General features: G+C 49.7%; 1 protein-coding gene across 2 annotated transcripts in view; it reads right to left on the reverse strand.

The window, feature by feature from the left end:
• The window catches only part of XYLT1 (xylosyltransferase 1), a 170880-nt gene that overhangs the window by 116507 nt on the left and 39019 nt on the right, over nt 1-15354 (reverse strand). For both annotated transcript variants that reach the window (XM_048493210.1, XM_048493209.1), the window contains exon 2: nt 1473-1511. Coding sequence is in view for 1 of the 2 variants with exons in the window: in XM_048493209.1 (XP_048349166.1) it covers nt 1473-1511 (39 nt within the window). In the remaining variant the exon portion in view is untranslated. The remainder of the gene's footprint in view (nt 1-1472; nt 1512-15354) is intronic.

Genomic DNA, 15354 nt, shown 5'->3' on the forward strand with positions numbered 1-15354 from the left:
ACTGCTAGAAGTTCTGGCCTTAAAGAGGGCAGGCCACCAACTAGCCTTCTTCTCCCTGGCCCTCTGGCCCCATGAAGGACTCATAGCTTCCTTCAAATCCAGCCAAACCATGCAAAAAAAAAATACACCCAGCCTGCATTTATTCCCCAATCCATTTTCTTTCTGCTGCCAGCCTGCAGCCTGAGATATACAGCTTCGGCTAAAAAGGACGCAGCAAATCCATTCCCTTTCCCCTCCCCCTTCCCCCCCCCCCCGCCCCTCCAAGGCTCATGACTCAGGCCTGCGCCTCCCCCGCAAATCTGGATCTTTTGATTTTCGCCTCCCCGGTAAGCTCTCCTTGATCCCCGCTCTCGTGTTCGAACCGCCGTCGCTTGCTCACGGCTCCGCGAGACAGAAAGCCGGCAGACGTGCAGAGCCGTTCCCAGCCCCCGTTGTGCATCTCAAGGCAAAAGAAAGAAAGTTGGCAAGGGGGACGGAGCCGCAGCCCTGCTATGGAAACGGCCCCGGCGGCCCCACCGTTTGTCATTATCGATACGTGGAGCTGTGCGCTTCATCTCCGCCTTAATTATTGAAGGGTTGTGTTTTTTTTAAGCGCCATCGCATTTGCCAGCTGGAAATATTTATGTCCTCCTCGGGAAAAAAAAACCCAAAAACCACAGAGACTTTAAAAGCCAGCTGGCACTCGCCTGGGCACTCACTTAGCATGGAATTAATACGCATGAAGATTGAACTACATTCCGGTCAGGGAAAAGCAAATTGGCAGGGCCGGGGCGAAGCCGTTTTATGCACACTCTGCGGATAAATGGAAAAGCTCCAGCTCCGGGGCCTGGAAGCTTCCGTCCTTGTGAAATTCTCGACAACTGCTAGGAAAGAACAAAGACGCCCAATCCTGTACCAGTATATGTTCATCCTGCCTGCCTCCGCTGCGGGCGCTCTCAATTTGCTTCTTTCTTTCACCCCACACAGTTCGCAACTCGCTGATGCAAAGAACAAGAGCTTGTATTTAAGCCCCTTTTCCTCCAAAGCAATTCCAGGCGGCATGCGTAGTGGGCTTCAACTCTTCAAGTCCCTCCTATGGAATTCACCACCACCTCTGCCCCACCCATGAAAACGGGGGTGGGAATTGATGTCAATATTGCGCTAAGGGGTGCAAACTGAACGTGGTCACTGTGAAATCCTCTTTATCGCTTTGGCCTCTTGAGAGACATTCACGTCTGGTGTACAGCATATTTTTACGTTTTACGGAAAACCATGCAAGACATGTCTATTTTCCTCCCCATCTGCCTGTGCAGATGAGCGGGGCGGGCTCGAGATAAACACTTCCCCTTCCAGGTGGAAGTGGCATCCCAAGATCGGACACATTTCAACTTGCTGCTGCCAAGATGGAACAAGAGCCAGAGACGGGTTCAGTGACTTTAAAAAGAAAGGCACTCCGAAACATCTCGCCATTTGAATATTAAAAATGCACTGACCTGGGCTTCCGAGCCTTTGTACGGATTGAGAGGTTGGTCCTGCGAAGAACAAACAAAACAAAGAGGAAGGTTATTTTCCTGCAATCCATTCGGGAATGGAGATCCACACACAAATGAATATGTGGATCTCTCTTTTACTGAATTAAACCATCTGACTATCAAGGTCAGAGCCAGCATGGTGTAATGGAGAGTACTGGCACATAACTATTTTTTTTGGCTAGCAGGTCACCTCTGACCTATGGCAACCTCACGGGGTTTTCTCGGCAAGAGCCATTCAGAGGTGGTTTGGAATTGCCCGCCTGTGTGTCCCAACCCTGGTGTTCCTGGGAGGTCTCCCATCCAAATACTTGTCAGGGTCGGGGCTGAGAGAATATGACTGGCCCATGGTCACCCAACCAGTTTCCTTGCCAGAGAGCGGATTCGAACCTCAGCTTCCCAGGCCCCAGTCCTCCACCTTAACCATTACACCATGCTGGCTGTCAGCTTGACACTGCGACTACAATTCATAAACACACATCGCTAGGAAGGACAACCAATTATCAAGAGGCAGAATGACCCAAGCACTGCCACAGAACAAAAAGATTACTAGATATTATAAGTAGTGCTCCCTAGCATTTATGTAGAGCGTTCGCTGACCAGGAATTTCAAGGATTCAGAAGCAGCTGCTGGTGACCCTATCTGGGATAGAGGCTTTCAAAAATCCTACCCCCTGAGATCTGTGGCAAACTTTAAGTTCTCCAGAAAAGAATGTTTACTGCAAAGGCACTTGGCAAAACAATCATAGAATCATGGAGGAGACCCCAAAAAGGGCCATCAAGTCCAATGCCCTGCAATGCAAGAACACATAATCAAAACACTCCTGTCAGCCTCTGTTCAAAAACCTCCAAAGAAGGAGACTCCACCACCCTCCGAGGCAGTGAATTCCACTGTCACACAGTCCTTACTGTGAGGAAGTTTTTCCTGATGTTTAGGTGGAATCTCTTTCCCTTCACCTTGAACCCATTGCTCCGGTCCTAGTCTCCGGAACAGCAGAAAACAAGCTTGCTCCCTCACCAACATGCCATCCCTTCAAATATCTAAACATGGCTGTCATGTCACCTCTTCACCATCTCTTCACCAAACTAAACATCCCCAGCTCCCTAAGTCTCTCCTCGTAAGGCATGGATTCCAGACCTTTCACCATTTTGGTCACCCTCCTCTGGAACGGGTCCAGAGGAGGGCGACCAAAATGGTGAAAGGCCTGGAAACATCAATGTGTTTTCCAAAACAATATTTGCAATGAAAAGGATGACCGGGCATTTGTGTGTGTGTGTGTTTCCACTTTCACACTTTTGAAAACATCTGACTTTGACGGTCTAAGACACCACCGCTCTCTGCTCTCTTTCCGTAGCAATCCAATTTAATTGGAAAGCTTAATGAAGTGAAACGGGGTCAACGGTACTCTCTCCTTCATTTACCCGGCCTCTTGAAACGATAAGGCTTCGAGTTTACCGTACAGTCTGCCACACTGCAGGGCCCCAACCCAAAGTGTTAACTGCGCACTTCCGTCAGCTACCTGGAATTCCCCTCCTGCACCGCGAAAGGGCAACAGGTAAGCCCACTGGAATCCTCCCTCTTCCCCACAAGCAATACAAGATGCATTTGGCCGTATGAACGTAGCCCGATTCAGACATCAGGCCAAACCTGGAGAAGGAATGAAGAAACGGTGCGTAAAGTTGAGTCTCTTGACCACATCCTGTTGCCCTGTCCCAGTTACATGATTCTTAGAACCAAGTTATCATCCCCTATATTAGACAGCGGAAAAGGCTATGCAGATTAAAAAAATGTATATTTGCTGAATAATGATAACTGTAATGTAACTGAGATAGTGGCCAAATTCTTATCATGTTGCCAAAATGTGTGTATAAAAAGGTGGTTGGGTACAGGCTGCTCTTGAGTATGTTTGGTGAATATTTCTTTTTCTTTTCTTGTTTTGGATAATGTTTATTTATTTATTTATTTTTATTTATTATTTCAATTTCTATACTGCCCGATCCCCGAAGGGGATGTGCCAATAAAGGTGGATTGATTGATCTGTCTGTGATGTCCTCCCCTTTGAGGCAGACCCAGTTCCGATCCTAATAAGGTCCTTTAGGCATTAGGCCAACACATTTCTTTTTACCCAAGCTTTTAAATGAGTTTTTTTCCTGTCTATTTTTGAACTAGTTTGCATCCAGCCTGAGGGCTGTTCTGTGGGCATCATTTCAGACTGCGGAATATTGATATAAGTTACAGTGAAACCCCTTTTTAAATTTTACGGCATTGTTTTTACTCTGCCAGCCGCCTGAAGAAGCATCATACGGATCTTCTAAATAAATAAGTGTCTGAATCCGGCCAGCAGGCTGTGATGAAAGACTGGCAGGTGTCTTTTGTAAAAACCACTCGAGCGGCCGGTGGATACGAACAAGAGTCGCGTCAGAGCAGCTCACTCACGCCAGATCTCCCGCATCTCTTCCGCAAAACAAAGCAGAACAGCAACTTTTGATTTCGCTGTTCAAGACTTCGTGGCAAGAGGAGTTCACATCTCACGTGATTTCACATCTTAGACCTGGCACTGGGGCTCTGAGTAAAGCTACTGCACAAGCCGTTCTGTGAAAACCAACTGCTAGAATAGTGATGGCATAAGAACATAAGAAAGAGCCTCCTGGATCAGACCAGAGTCCATCCAGTCCAGCACTCTACTATTCGCAGTGGCCCACCAGGTGCCTTTGGGAGCTCACATGTAGGATGTGAAAGCAATGGCCTTCTGCTGCTGCTGCTCCCGAGCACCTGGTCTGCTAAGGCATTTGCAACCTCAGATCAAGGAGGATCAAGATTGGTAGCCATAGATCGACTTCTCCTCCATCAATCTGTCCAAGCTCCTTTGAAAGCTATCCAGGTGAGTGGCCATCACCACCTCCTGTGGTAGCATATTCCAAGCACCCATCACGCGTTGTGTGAAGAAGTGTTTCCTTTTATTAGTCCTAATTCTTCCCCCCAGCATTTTCAATGTATGCCCCCTGGATGAGCCAGTAGAGATACAGAGGAGGAAATAGTTGTGTGTGTGTGGAGGGGAGAGGCTGGAATAAGAAAACACAAGGGTCACCCCCTCCCACTCCCAAAAAGGTGGGAAGAGTTGGGAGAAGAGTTGGATTTATATCCCCCCTTTCTCACCTGTATTGAGACTCAAAGGGGCTTACAAACTCCTTTCCCCCCCCCCAACAAACACCCTGTGAGGTGGGTGGGGCTGAGAGAGCTCCGAGAAGCTTTGACTAGCCCAAGGTCACCCAGCTGGCGTGTGCTGGAGTGCACAGGCTAATCTGAATTCCCCAGATAAGCCTCCATAGCTCAGGCGGCAGAGCGGGGAATCAAACCCAGATCCTCCAGATTAGAGTACATCTCCTGTTAACCACGCCGCCACTGCTGCTCTACAGTAGGTTTACTCAGATTGATAACTAAGGCTGGACTGGGGGTAATCCGTGTCTTCTTTTTTTTTAAAAAATCCTACTTCCCTGCGCAGCCCTGCAGCGATGAGGGGGCGGGCCCCTACAGCCATGGCTGACGCCTTGGAGCCTGGTCACCCTCTCCAGCAGAACTATGCAGGAGAGAAGGTAAGTTTTTTTAAAAAAAAACGGTGGGCAAAAGTGGCACCTGTCACCCAGGGCCCTTCACACAGGTGTGGCGACAACCCAAGATATTAAAAAAGAATTGCACTATCCCCAGTTCTGCCATTTCACCTGGGTCAGGGCTGACTTAGGGGCGGGAGCTGTGCGAAGTTTCCGTCCCAACCGGTTTTAATCCCGGCCCTGACCTGGGTTAAATGGCTCGTGCGGAAAGGGCCAAGCAGAGACAGGAATAAAAGAAACGAAGGGAGGAAGAAGGCATGTAGTTTCATAGGGGGAAAAGGTAATAATTTATATATAAGAGATGAAGAGGGAGGTCAGCAGAAAAAGAATTGTTAGGAGGGGCATAGCAAATAAAGATCTAAGGCAAAAATAAGAAGGGCTGTGCTATCTAAGGCAAATCACACCACCATGGTGTCCTCTCACATACATACACAACGCATACAATGTCCTCGTTTTTACAGCCTCTGGATTACTGGATTATAGACCGTCCTTGGAATCCAATCTTTATCGAGGTTGTGAGGAACGAGAAAGAGCAACAGGGTGGGGGAAAGGTCACACAGAGGCAGCCCTTGTTTCTGATTCCCTTCTCCAGCGGAAGCAGAAGCGGATCGCTAACCAAGGCTGCACTGGGGGAAACTGTGTCTCCCCCAACAACACAACACAACATTATCCAGAACTGTGCCAGCTTAATTGGGAAATTCCAAAGCAGCCGCTCTCTTCCACCCAAGAAACTGCCTGGGTGAAGATCTGGCTTCTGTCCACCCTGGAACCCAGAAAAAATAGTCGTCGACTGCTATCGTTAAAGACCCAAAAGGATAGCAAACCTTTCCAGATCAGCCAGCGAGGCTCTGCTACTGGTGAAATGCACAGAAACCTTTGCCCCGCAGCAACTGTGCCCTTGCTGAGGGGCAGAGTGCCGGTATATAATTGGCGCAGCTCTATAAGGGCCTTCTCAGTGGTGACTTCTGTTTTGCGAGACCACCTCTCCGGTGGAATCCCAACATACCCATTTACCGCTTGCTTCCTGTTTCTTGGAGGGCTTTATTTTATCCTGGCATTTAACAGCTTCTTTTCAAACGCGGCCGCTCTTATAAACTGGTGTTTTGGCTATATCCATTAAGAACATAAGAACTAGCCTGCTGGATCAGACCAGAGTCCATCTAGTCCAGCACTCTGCTACTCGCAGTGGCCCACCAGGTGCCTTTGGGAGCTCACCGGTGAGCTTTACAGTGCCATGTACGTTTTGGGCCCAGTGCCGTGGGCGGTTGTTTCTTGAAAAGGAAGACAATATACTTTGCAGGCCATCAAAAGCATGAAACGTTCGGGCTGAAAGTGTCTCCATGTGCCTGACAGCCGAGGAAGGCAGAAAGCGGGTTAAAACCCCCACTGGGTACACCTATGTGGATTCAGAGGAACAATAACTCTACGCTTGGCTTTTGGCACCAAATTTGCCTGTCAAAGGAGATGTAATTAAAGTCCTCGCTGTACCAGGGATTTCTGTTACATTATTATGATAAAGTTGTCAGGAACTATTAACCATTAATTTGATCCTGAATCCGGTGCCAACGAGAGACGTTTGCAATGCGCCGCATCGCTTCTGACGCAAGAAGACATTCAGCGTGTGAAATCAGGTTTCTATCAGCCAGCAGTTTGCGTTTCAATGTGTTTTTTTCTTTGTAAAAAACATTTTGAAAATGGTCCATCGGATACTCATTGTGAAGGGCCCTTCTCTTGGTAGGCTAGGAGGACATCTTGCAAGGGGTGTGGAATCACCCTTGCAAGATGTCCTCCGCCTCCAGGAGAACGGTCCATTGGATACTCACCACGAAGGGCCCTTCTCCTGGTAGGCTAGGAGAACATCTTGTAAGGGGTGTGGAATCACCCATGCAAGATGTCCTCCACCTCCAGGAGAACGGTCCATTGGATACTCACCATGAAGGGCCCTTCTCCTGGTAGGCTAGGAGGACATCTTGGATGGGTGATTCCACACCCCTTGCAAGATGTCCTCCACCTCCAGGAGAATGATCCATTGGATACTCACCATGAAGGGCTTTTCTCCTGGTAGGCTAGGAGGACATCTTGGATGGATGATTCCACACCCCTTGCAAGATGTCCTCCACCTCCAGGAGAATTCTTATCTTCTTAGTTAAACTCAGTAAGAACTGCCCACAACAAGCATTTATTTATTGCTTTCCAAAGTTCTTCAGAGGTGGTATTCTGTTGTAATACACAATTGTAAGATGGGTCGAATCAACCCCACAAAGCAAAGGTCAAGGCTGCGGTTTGCCTAAGGGGATTGAGAGCCAGCATGGTATAGTGGTTAACAGCAGGTGGATTCTAATCTGGAGAACTGGGTTTGATTCCCCACTCCTCCACCTGTGGCAGAGGCTTATCTGGTGAACTAGATGTGTTTCCCCACTTCTACACTCCTGCTGGGTGACCTTGGGTTAGTCGCAGTTCTTTGGAACTCTCTCAGCCCCACCTGCCTCACAAGGCGCCTGTTGTGGGGAGAGGAAGGGAAAGGAGCTTGTCAGTCACTTTGAGTCTCCTTGCTGGAGAGAAAGGGGGGGTATAAATCCAAACTCTTCTTCTTCCTCTCCTTGAGGGAGCTCAAGGACGTGAGATTGAATCTGCCCTCGGTTCCTGTATATATAGACCAGGAACTCTGCAAGTGAGGCCCACTTACTTGTGAACAAGCTCTGACGAACACAGACTGTGTTTCCAATGAAGGAGACCTAGAACCAATCTGTGACGGCTTCAACACACGGCCATTTCTTTTTCCACGCAAAAGGAAACAGCAGAATTCTGCACCTATGAAAGGCAGATGACGCAGCAGGTTTTGCTTTGCAGAGCGTAATGCCTTCATGCAATGAAGTGGACGGGGAGGGGTCCTTATTGTAAAATGCTTCTCAGAGCTGGCAAGGGCACCCATGCGGCTTGTAAGGTGGCATGCTGACGAACTGGATGCTGGCAGGGGATGATGGAAACTGTAGTCCATACCATCTGGAGAGTCGCAAGTTTGACACCTGTGTACTACACAGCAGACTCTTCTTCCTGCACCTTCTGCACCTGCAATCACCCTCTACGAAGCACATGAACCAGGAGTGGACTGGAAAGAGGCCCCGGAACAAGCCGAGCTGGACAGCCTTTTTGGCACTCCAAGCCAGCGCTGCCTGCTGCCTGCTCAGCTCAGCCGAGCCAGCGGTGGGCATTGGCTCATCCACAGTTTCTTCTTTCAAGCTGACAGCGGTTCAGGAGACGGTGGGTGAACTGACACAGGTTACTCTTGCTGGGTCGGCTGAACCAAGCGGCCTCTGGCAAAGGCAGGAGGGTTCAGCTGCACCTGGGCACGGAGCCCACCTAGAAATGTCCCTGCAAGATAAATGGCCAGTCCGGCCCTAATACAAATAACGCTTAGGAACAGGACAATGCTTGGAGCTAGTTCATTTGAAATGCTAAAATGCTACACATACTATTATACGAATGAGAAGTGGTCTTGCGTGCCTCTTTGCTGTTCTTTTGTGGGCTCTGATTTTTTCCCTGTTAGCCACAAGAGCTAAATGGAACCTACATGGTGGTGGTGGTGGAGGAGGAGGAGGAGGAGGAGGAGGAGAAGGAGAGTTCTGGATTGATATCACACCTTTCTCTCCTGTAAGGAGACCCAAGGCGGCTGACAAGCTCCTTTCCCTTCCTCTCCCCACAACAGACACCTGGGGAGGCAGGTGGGGCTGAGAGAGTCCCAAAGAACTGTGACTAGCCCAAGGTCACCCAGCAGGAATGTAGGAGTGCAGAAACACATCTGGTGGAATGGGGAATCAAACCCGGTTCTCCAGATTAGAATCCACCTGATCTTAACCACTAAACCACACAGTACACCTCTGAATGGCAACTGATGTGAGGGCAACAACAGGTCTTTGACCTCACGCTTCCCAGCTCGTGGGTCTCCTGGAGCGTCCAGAAAGATGCTCTGTGGTAGAGCCCTGCCTTTCCATCCCAGAGTCAATCCTCAGCGTCTCCAGCTACAAAGATCAGGCAGCCGTGATGTGACAGTGTTTGAGACTCTGGACAGCCAATGAGGTGACAGAGTCTGAGACTCTGGACAGCCAATTAGAGAAGATAATGCTGAGTTGTATGGGCTAATTAGATGGCAGCCTCAAGCGCACTTTATCGGAAACGGGGTGCTGGACTGGATGGATCTCTGATCTGCTGGGGCAAGCCACGGCTCTCCACTGAAGCCAATCAGCAAACCGATGTTTGTGCTTGTTCTCCAAATGGAGACTGGAAACCATGGTTTGAGCCTGGCTTCCAGTCCTAACATGGAGGGCAGGCACAAAGCTCTGTTGGAGTGCAATGGCAAACCGTAGCTTGGACCAAAAAAGAGGGAGCCCCTGGATGTGCCGGGATGGAAACAGAGCATGAACTCGAGGCTCGCTCAAGGAGCACCAAAGCGCAAGGCACCACGTTCAGACCGATCTTGAGCTCAACTCCCCAGTTGAAGCGTTCCCACCGTCCCGGCCTTGGAGCCTGTACTGAGCCGGCTTGGGAAATTAGGCCCTGCAGCTGCCGGCCAGCTGCAAATGCAATACACTTTTGTTCAGCAAAGGTTCTCTCTTCCCGCTCCGAGCAGAGTTGAGACTGATAACAGAAGAGACAAGAAGAACAGCAGAAGCCAAAACATGTTGGTGCTTCTTGAGTCAGGTGTGGTCTTCCTCCCCAGGGTTCCAGCGTTACGACCTTGGCAGGGAATCGCTTTTTGCAAAGCATTCGCGGTACATGCTGGGAGATAACTGGAGCTGCGGAGGGGAAGCCGAAAATAGGTGGAAGCAACATATGGGTTTCCTGCCAGAAGCTGTCGATGCCCTGGTGAGGCTTGGAGCTGGCCCAACTCAGAACTGAACCGCAGAACTGCTGATTCAAACAGAAGGGCCTGAAAAGGGAAGGAAGGCGCGTTTTACACTGGAAAAGCCTTTTTGGTGGAATCCGCGTGAAGACCTGGAGCGTGACGGAGCAGTAGTGGCATAGGAGGTTAAGAGGTCGTGTATCTAATCTGGAGGAACCAGGTTTGATTCCCAGCTCTGCCGCCTGAGCTGTGGAGGCTTATCTGGGGAATTCAGATTAGCCTGTACACTCCCACATACGCCAGCTGGGTGACCTTGGGCTAGTCACAGTTCTTCGGAGCTCTCTCAGCCCCACCCACCTCACAGGGTGTTTGTTGTGAGGGGGGGAAGGGCAAGGAGATTGTAAGCCCCTTTGAGTCTCCTGCAGGAGAGAAAGGGGGGATATAAATCCAAACTCTTCTTCTCTTCTAAAAGGACAAGGAGGTCGACAGACAACGGCGAAATTCCACCAGTGCTTTTAGTCGAGCACACGGAGGGGTTTGTGGCCCCGTGCATGCAAGACTTCTGCACAATCCAAAAGCCTGCAGGAGCATCCTGATACCTGGGGGTGAGAGATCGGCCTTTTTCCGCACAAGGTCCTAGCCCTATACCCTAACCACTATGCCACGCTCTCTTCCCCTCTCCAGGAGGCAGGAAAGAATCGCGTTGGACTCCTTTCAGATGCCTCTCCTGGCATGAAATGCGAGACGGGGCCCCAAAGCTCCTGCAATGTCACAGGTCCCATTCTCTGAGGGGCACACAAGTCAATGGGGGGGGGGTATTCTACTAGGCCCCTGGGCCCCACCTGGCACACCCTGTGCCACTAGCCCTAAGCCTGTAGCTTGTATTTCCATAAATTCTCAGAACCGATCTGGAAACAGCTCAGCCCGTTCTCTAGCTTCCCCCTCTTCCCCCAGCATCTGAGAAAAGCACGACTCTTTCCTCCTTCAGAATCTATATGCGTGGCACACAGTGGAAAGGCCACTCGGCTACAACCTACAGCTGTTTCTACAGTGCGATCCCAAGGAGGGTTCCACCCTTCCAATCCCATTAACTTAGATGGACAAAGAAGGGAGTTGCTTGGTTTAGCAGTGCACTGCCAGTGTGGCGTGGCGGTTAAGAGCAGGGGCGTTCTAATCTGCAGGAACCGGGTTTGATTCCCTGCTCTGCCACTTGAGCTGTGGAGGCTTATCTGGTTCACTAGATTAGCTTGTGGACTCCAACACATGCCAGCTGGGTGACCTTGGGCTAGCCACAGTTCTTCGGAGCTCTCTCAGCCCCACCCACCTCACAGGGTGTTTGTTGTGGGGGGGGGGAGGAGGGAAAGGAGACTGTAAGCCCCTTTGAGTGTCCTTACAGAAGAGAAAGGGGGATATAAATCCCATCTCTTCTTCATCGTCTTCTTTCCACAGAAGGAGCTGGAAGGCTACGGGGAAAGTAGGACTGAGCTGAGGCATCTCAAAATCCCCTTCTTTATCTCCAAGTTTCTCCCCTGCGACTGACAGCTAGAAAGCAGCGAATGAGCGAGTGCCGGGCAGCAGCTCCCTTACATAAGCAGTGTGAGAATTTCTCCCTTTCTCAGCCGCCCAGCCTGCCAATCGGGCCACAGATCCACCGTCCCTGCCACGAGCAGCTTTTTAAGAAGCAAAAGAAAGGGCCGGACAAAAGCACAAATCACTCTTTCTCTAGGTGTCTGGAAGCCTTTCTGCTCCACTTCGGGGGCTGCTTTGTGGCGAAGGAACAGCAAATAGCTTTGGCATCGACCGCTACACTTCCTGCCTTGTGTACAACACAGCGGGTGCTGCCGGCCACCATTTGTGTCAAAGAGGAAGTTATCACCTCTCTCCGGCCAAACGTAACAGCCGAGGGCTCCGCGCCGAACGCCGCTGCTTGCGTCACTGCTGAGAAAGTCCCGTTTCACACAAAACACAAAAGAAGCCCCCGTTTTGCTGCGGACGGAAAGGCCGATTCCTTTTTCAAAAGGCCGTTAGGAGCACAGAGCATCCCCCGAGCGTCACTGCAGAGCAGAAGCAATTTTAAAGAGGCACAAGGGATGGTTCCGAAAAGAGAAGGCCTCCTTCATTTCAGCCGCCTCGTTTCCAAGAGACAGCGTCTTGGCACCCGGGGCAGCCGAGCCACAAAGCCGGCTGGCAGGAGCCTGTGACATGTCCTGCAGCCGTTGTCACAGCTGTAACAGCTGAACATCTGCCAAAAGCAAGGCTGATGTTCCAGGGTGCGCCTTAAACACTAGTCTCAGCGGCACATGGAATGAAAATGTCTGGAAGGGTGTGATCCTACACCGACATGGTTAGTTACACTCGGAGTTACAATCAACATACTAGGCAAATGTTGCCAATTCGCTCATTATTTGGCCAGAAACTGCAATACTGCCCAACCCCAACACTGTCCAGGGGTCCCCAACCCCAACACTGTCCAGGGGCCCCAAACATAAGAACATAAGAAAGAGCCTGCTGGATCAGACCAGAGTCCATCTAGTCCAGCTCTCTGCTATTCGCAGTGGCCCACCAGGTGCCTTTGGGAGCTCACCTGCAGGAGGTGAAAGCAACGGCCTTCTGCGGCTGTTGCTCCCGAGCACCTGGACTGTTAAGGCATTTGCAATCTCAGATCAAAGAGGATCAAGATTGGTAGCCATAAATCAACTTATCCTCCATAAATCTGTCCAAGCCCCTTTTAAAGCTACCCAGGTTAGTGGCCATCACCACCTCCTGTGGCAGCATATTCCAAACACCCATCACACGTTGCGTGAAGAAGTGTTTCCTTTTATTAGTCCTAATTCTTCCCCCCAGCATTTTCAATGGATGCCCCCTGGTTCTAGTATTGTGAGAAAGAGAGAAAAATGTCTCTCTGTTGACATTTTCTACCCCATGCATAATTTTATAGACTTCAATCATATCCCCCCTCAGACGTCTCCTCTCCAAACTAAAGAGTCCCAAACGCTGCAGCCTCTCCTCATAAGGAAGGTGCTCCAGTCCCTCAATCTTCCTCCTTGCCCTTCTCTGCCCTTTTTCTATCTCTTCAATATCCTTTTTGAGATGTAGTGCCTTCAGGTGCCATGGTACCCACCAATATCCATCCCATTGCCTACCAAATGTTGTTAGAAAGTGGATGAGGTTGGAGTGGGGGGGGGGGGGGGGGCTTTTGCCATCCGAGACTTGATTGGCTGTGCAGGTTTTTTAAAGTATTGCTTCTGCTGCAGCTGCCACCACAGCACTATGATCTCCGCCGTGCGACTAAAGGTATGCTCTGGCAGCCATTTTGTAGCTGACTCCGCCTTTCGCGGCAATCATTTTGTGGCAAACGTTTTGTGCCCGCCCTCACCGTGCTAGGTCAGAATTCCACAAGGGCCCAGAGGCTCCAAAACATTGGCGACTTCGACTCTGGTCACTAACAGCGGCCAACGAAATAAGGAACACTGGCAGGAAAGCACCATGGATAAGGGGAAGATGAGCATGGTTTGAAACTTCAGCCAAAGAAGCAGCAGCAGCAAATGGAGAGAGACTAATATTCCCTCCCCCTCGCCCAAATATTTCGCCGCAAGACTACAGAGGAGAAAAGAGCCCGCACGGTAAAGTGGTTAAGAGTGGCAGGACTCTGATCTGAGGAACCGAGTTCAGTTCCCCACTTCTCCACATGAAAGCCTGCTGGGTGACCTTAAAAGAAGGGTTTGGTTTTATACCCCACTTTTCTAAACTTTAAAGGCTCTCAAAGTGCTTACAGACTCCTTCCTGTCCCCACAACGGACATCTTGTGAGGTAGGTGGGGCTGAGAGAGTTTGGAGGGAACCGTGACAAGCCCAAAGTCACGCAGTAGGCTTCATGTGCAGGAGTGGGAAAAACAAACCCGGTTCCCTAGATCTGCCGCTCTAGGTCAGCCACAGTTTTCTCTGAACTCTCTCAGCCCACACCAGTGCCAAACCACCACTGACTGTCTCTTGCCTTGGAACCCCAACACGGTCGTCGTTAAGTCAGCTGAGACTCGATAGACAAAATGTAAGTTAGGCCTCCTGCTGAAACTGAATTTAAACCTGATTCATCAATTATTAATACATGGGTCTCCCAAAGTTTGTTTCTGGATTTTTCTTTGGGCGAGTCCAGCGACCCGGAACTTCTGAAAAGTCAAAGTTCGTCGGGAGCAGCTCCGTTTGTTTCCTCGGGTTATCTGGAGACGGGGTTTCTTCATTTGCGGTCGGCTTGTGCACCTTTGTGGTCAAACCCACTTCAAAAGGAGATACCCTTTTCAGCCCCATAACCCCTCCCCTCCGCCCCATTGTTTTTGAACCGCATTACAATTTTATCAAGCCATTTGAGTAACTGGAAAACAGAACCAACAATCGGGTCCTGAGATATTCATCTCACCTGGAAAAGTCACCTCTTCCATTGTTCCACTGATGTGAATCATTTATCTCCAGGAGCTACTAGGAAGTCTCTCTCTTCCTTTTGGGTCCTGCCATTTTTAAAGATCAGTGATATTTAGCTGACGGCTACTTCTAAAGAAGCAATACAACTGCCGTGATGCAGTTTCGCTGATAACGCAGCAAATGCCAGTAGGTGGCTTAAATGTGGTTATTTTATTATTGTGCTTGGATTCTGTGTTGTTGCCGCCCTGAGCCCTGTTGGGGAGGGCGGGATATAAATAAAAATATAAATAAAATGCTGGTTGGGGTGGGCTGTGTGGCCGTAATCTGGTAGATCTTGTTCCTAACGTTTTGCCTGCATCTGTGGCTGGCATCTTCAGAGGTGGATCACAGAGGGAAGTCAATAAAATAAATAACAAATACATTTGTTTAGCTTCACCCCAACAACAATTCAGTGTCGACCCAGAGCAAAGAAAGCCACGATGGCCCATTTTAATGGAGGTAGCGTGGGACTCTTCATTAAACCAGGGAAGGCTTCAAGTCCTTTGTGCTGGATGGATTTTGCCCAACTGTTCTATTGCTTTGTCGAAGGCTTTCACGGCCAGAATCACGGATGTTGAAAAAGCATGTACTTGCTTTCCCAACATCAGATCCTCTGAAGATGCCAGCCACAGATGCAGGCGAAACGTCAGGAGAGAATGCTACCAGAACACGGCCATCCAGCCTGGAAACCACACAGCTCCCAAATGTTCTATTGCTTATTTTTCATTCAACGAGGAGCAAAAAAGCAATCCAGCAGGTAGGAGGAGGTAAAGTTCAGACCCTCAAATGTCAATCAACATATGAAAATTAACTTCACTACATGGATCCATCTACTGCAGAACTGTTATCTGATCCTGAGAAAAAGTTGGAGTTTCAATTTTCGTTTGAGGACAGCCCCTTTCTTCAACTGCACCCAGATCCAATGTCTTCCTTCCAGCTCAGAG

This window comes from Sphaerodactylus townsendi, linkage group LG04, assembly GCF_021028975.2.
Source record: "Sphaerodactylus townsendi isolate TG3544 linkage group LG04, MPM_Stown_v2.3, whole genome shotgun sequence".
NCBI classification, from domain to species: Eukaryota; Metazoa; Chordata; class Lepidosauria; order Squamata; family Sphaerodactylidae; genus Sphaerodactylus; species Sphaerodactylus townsendi.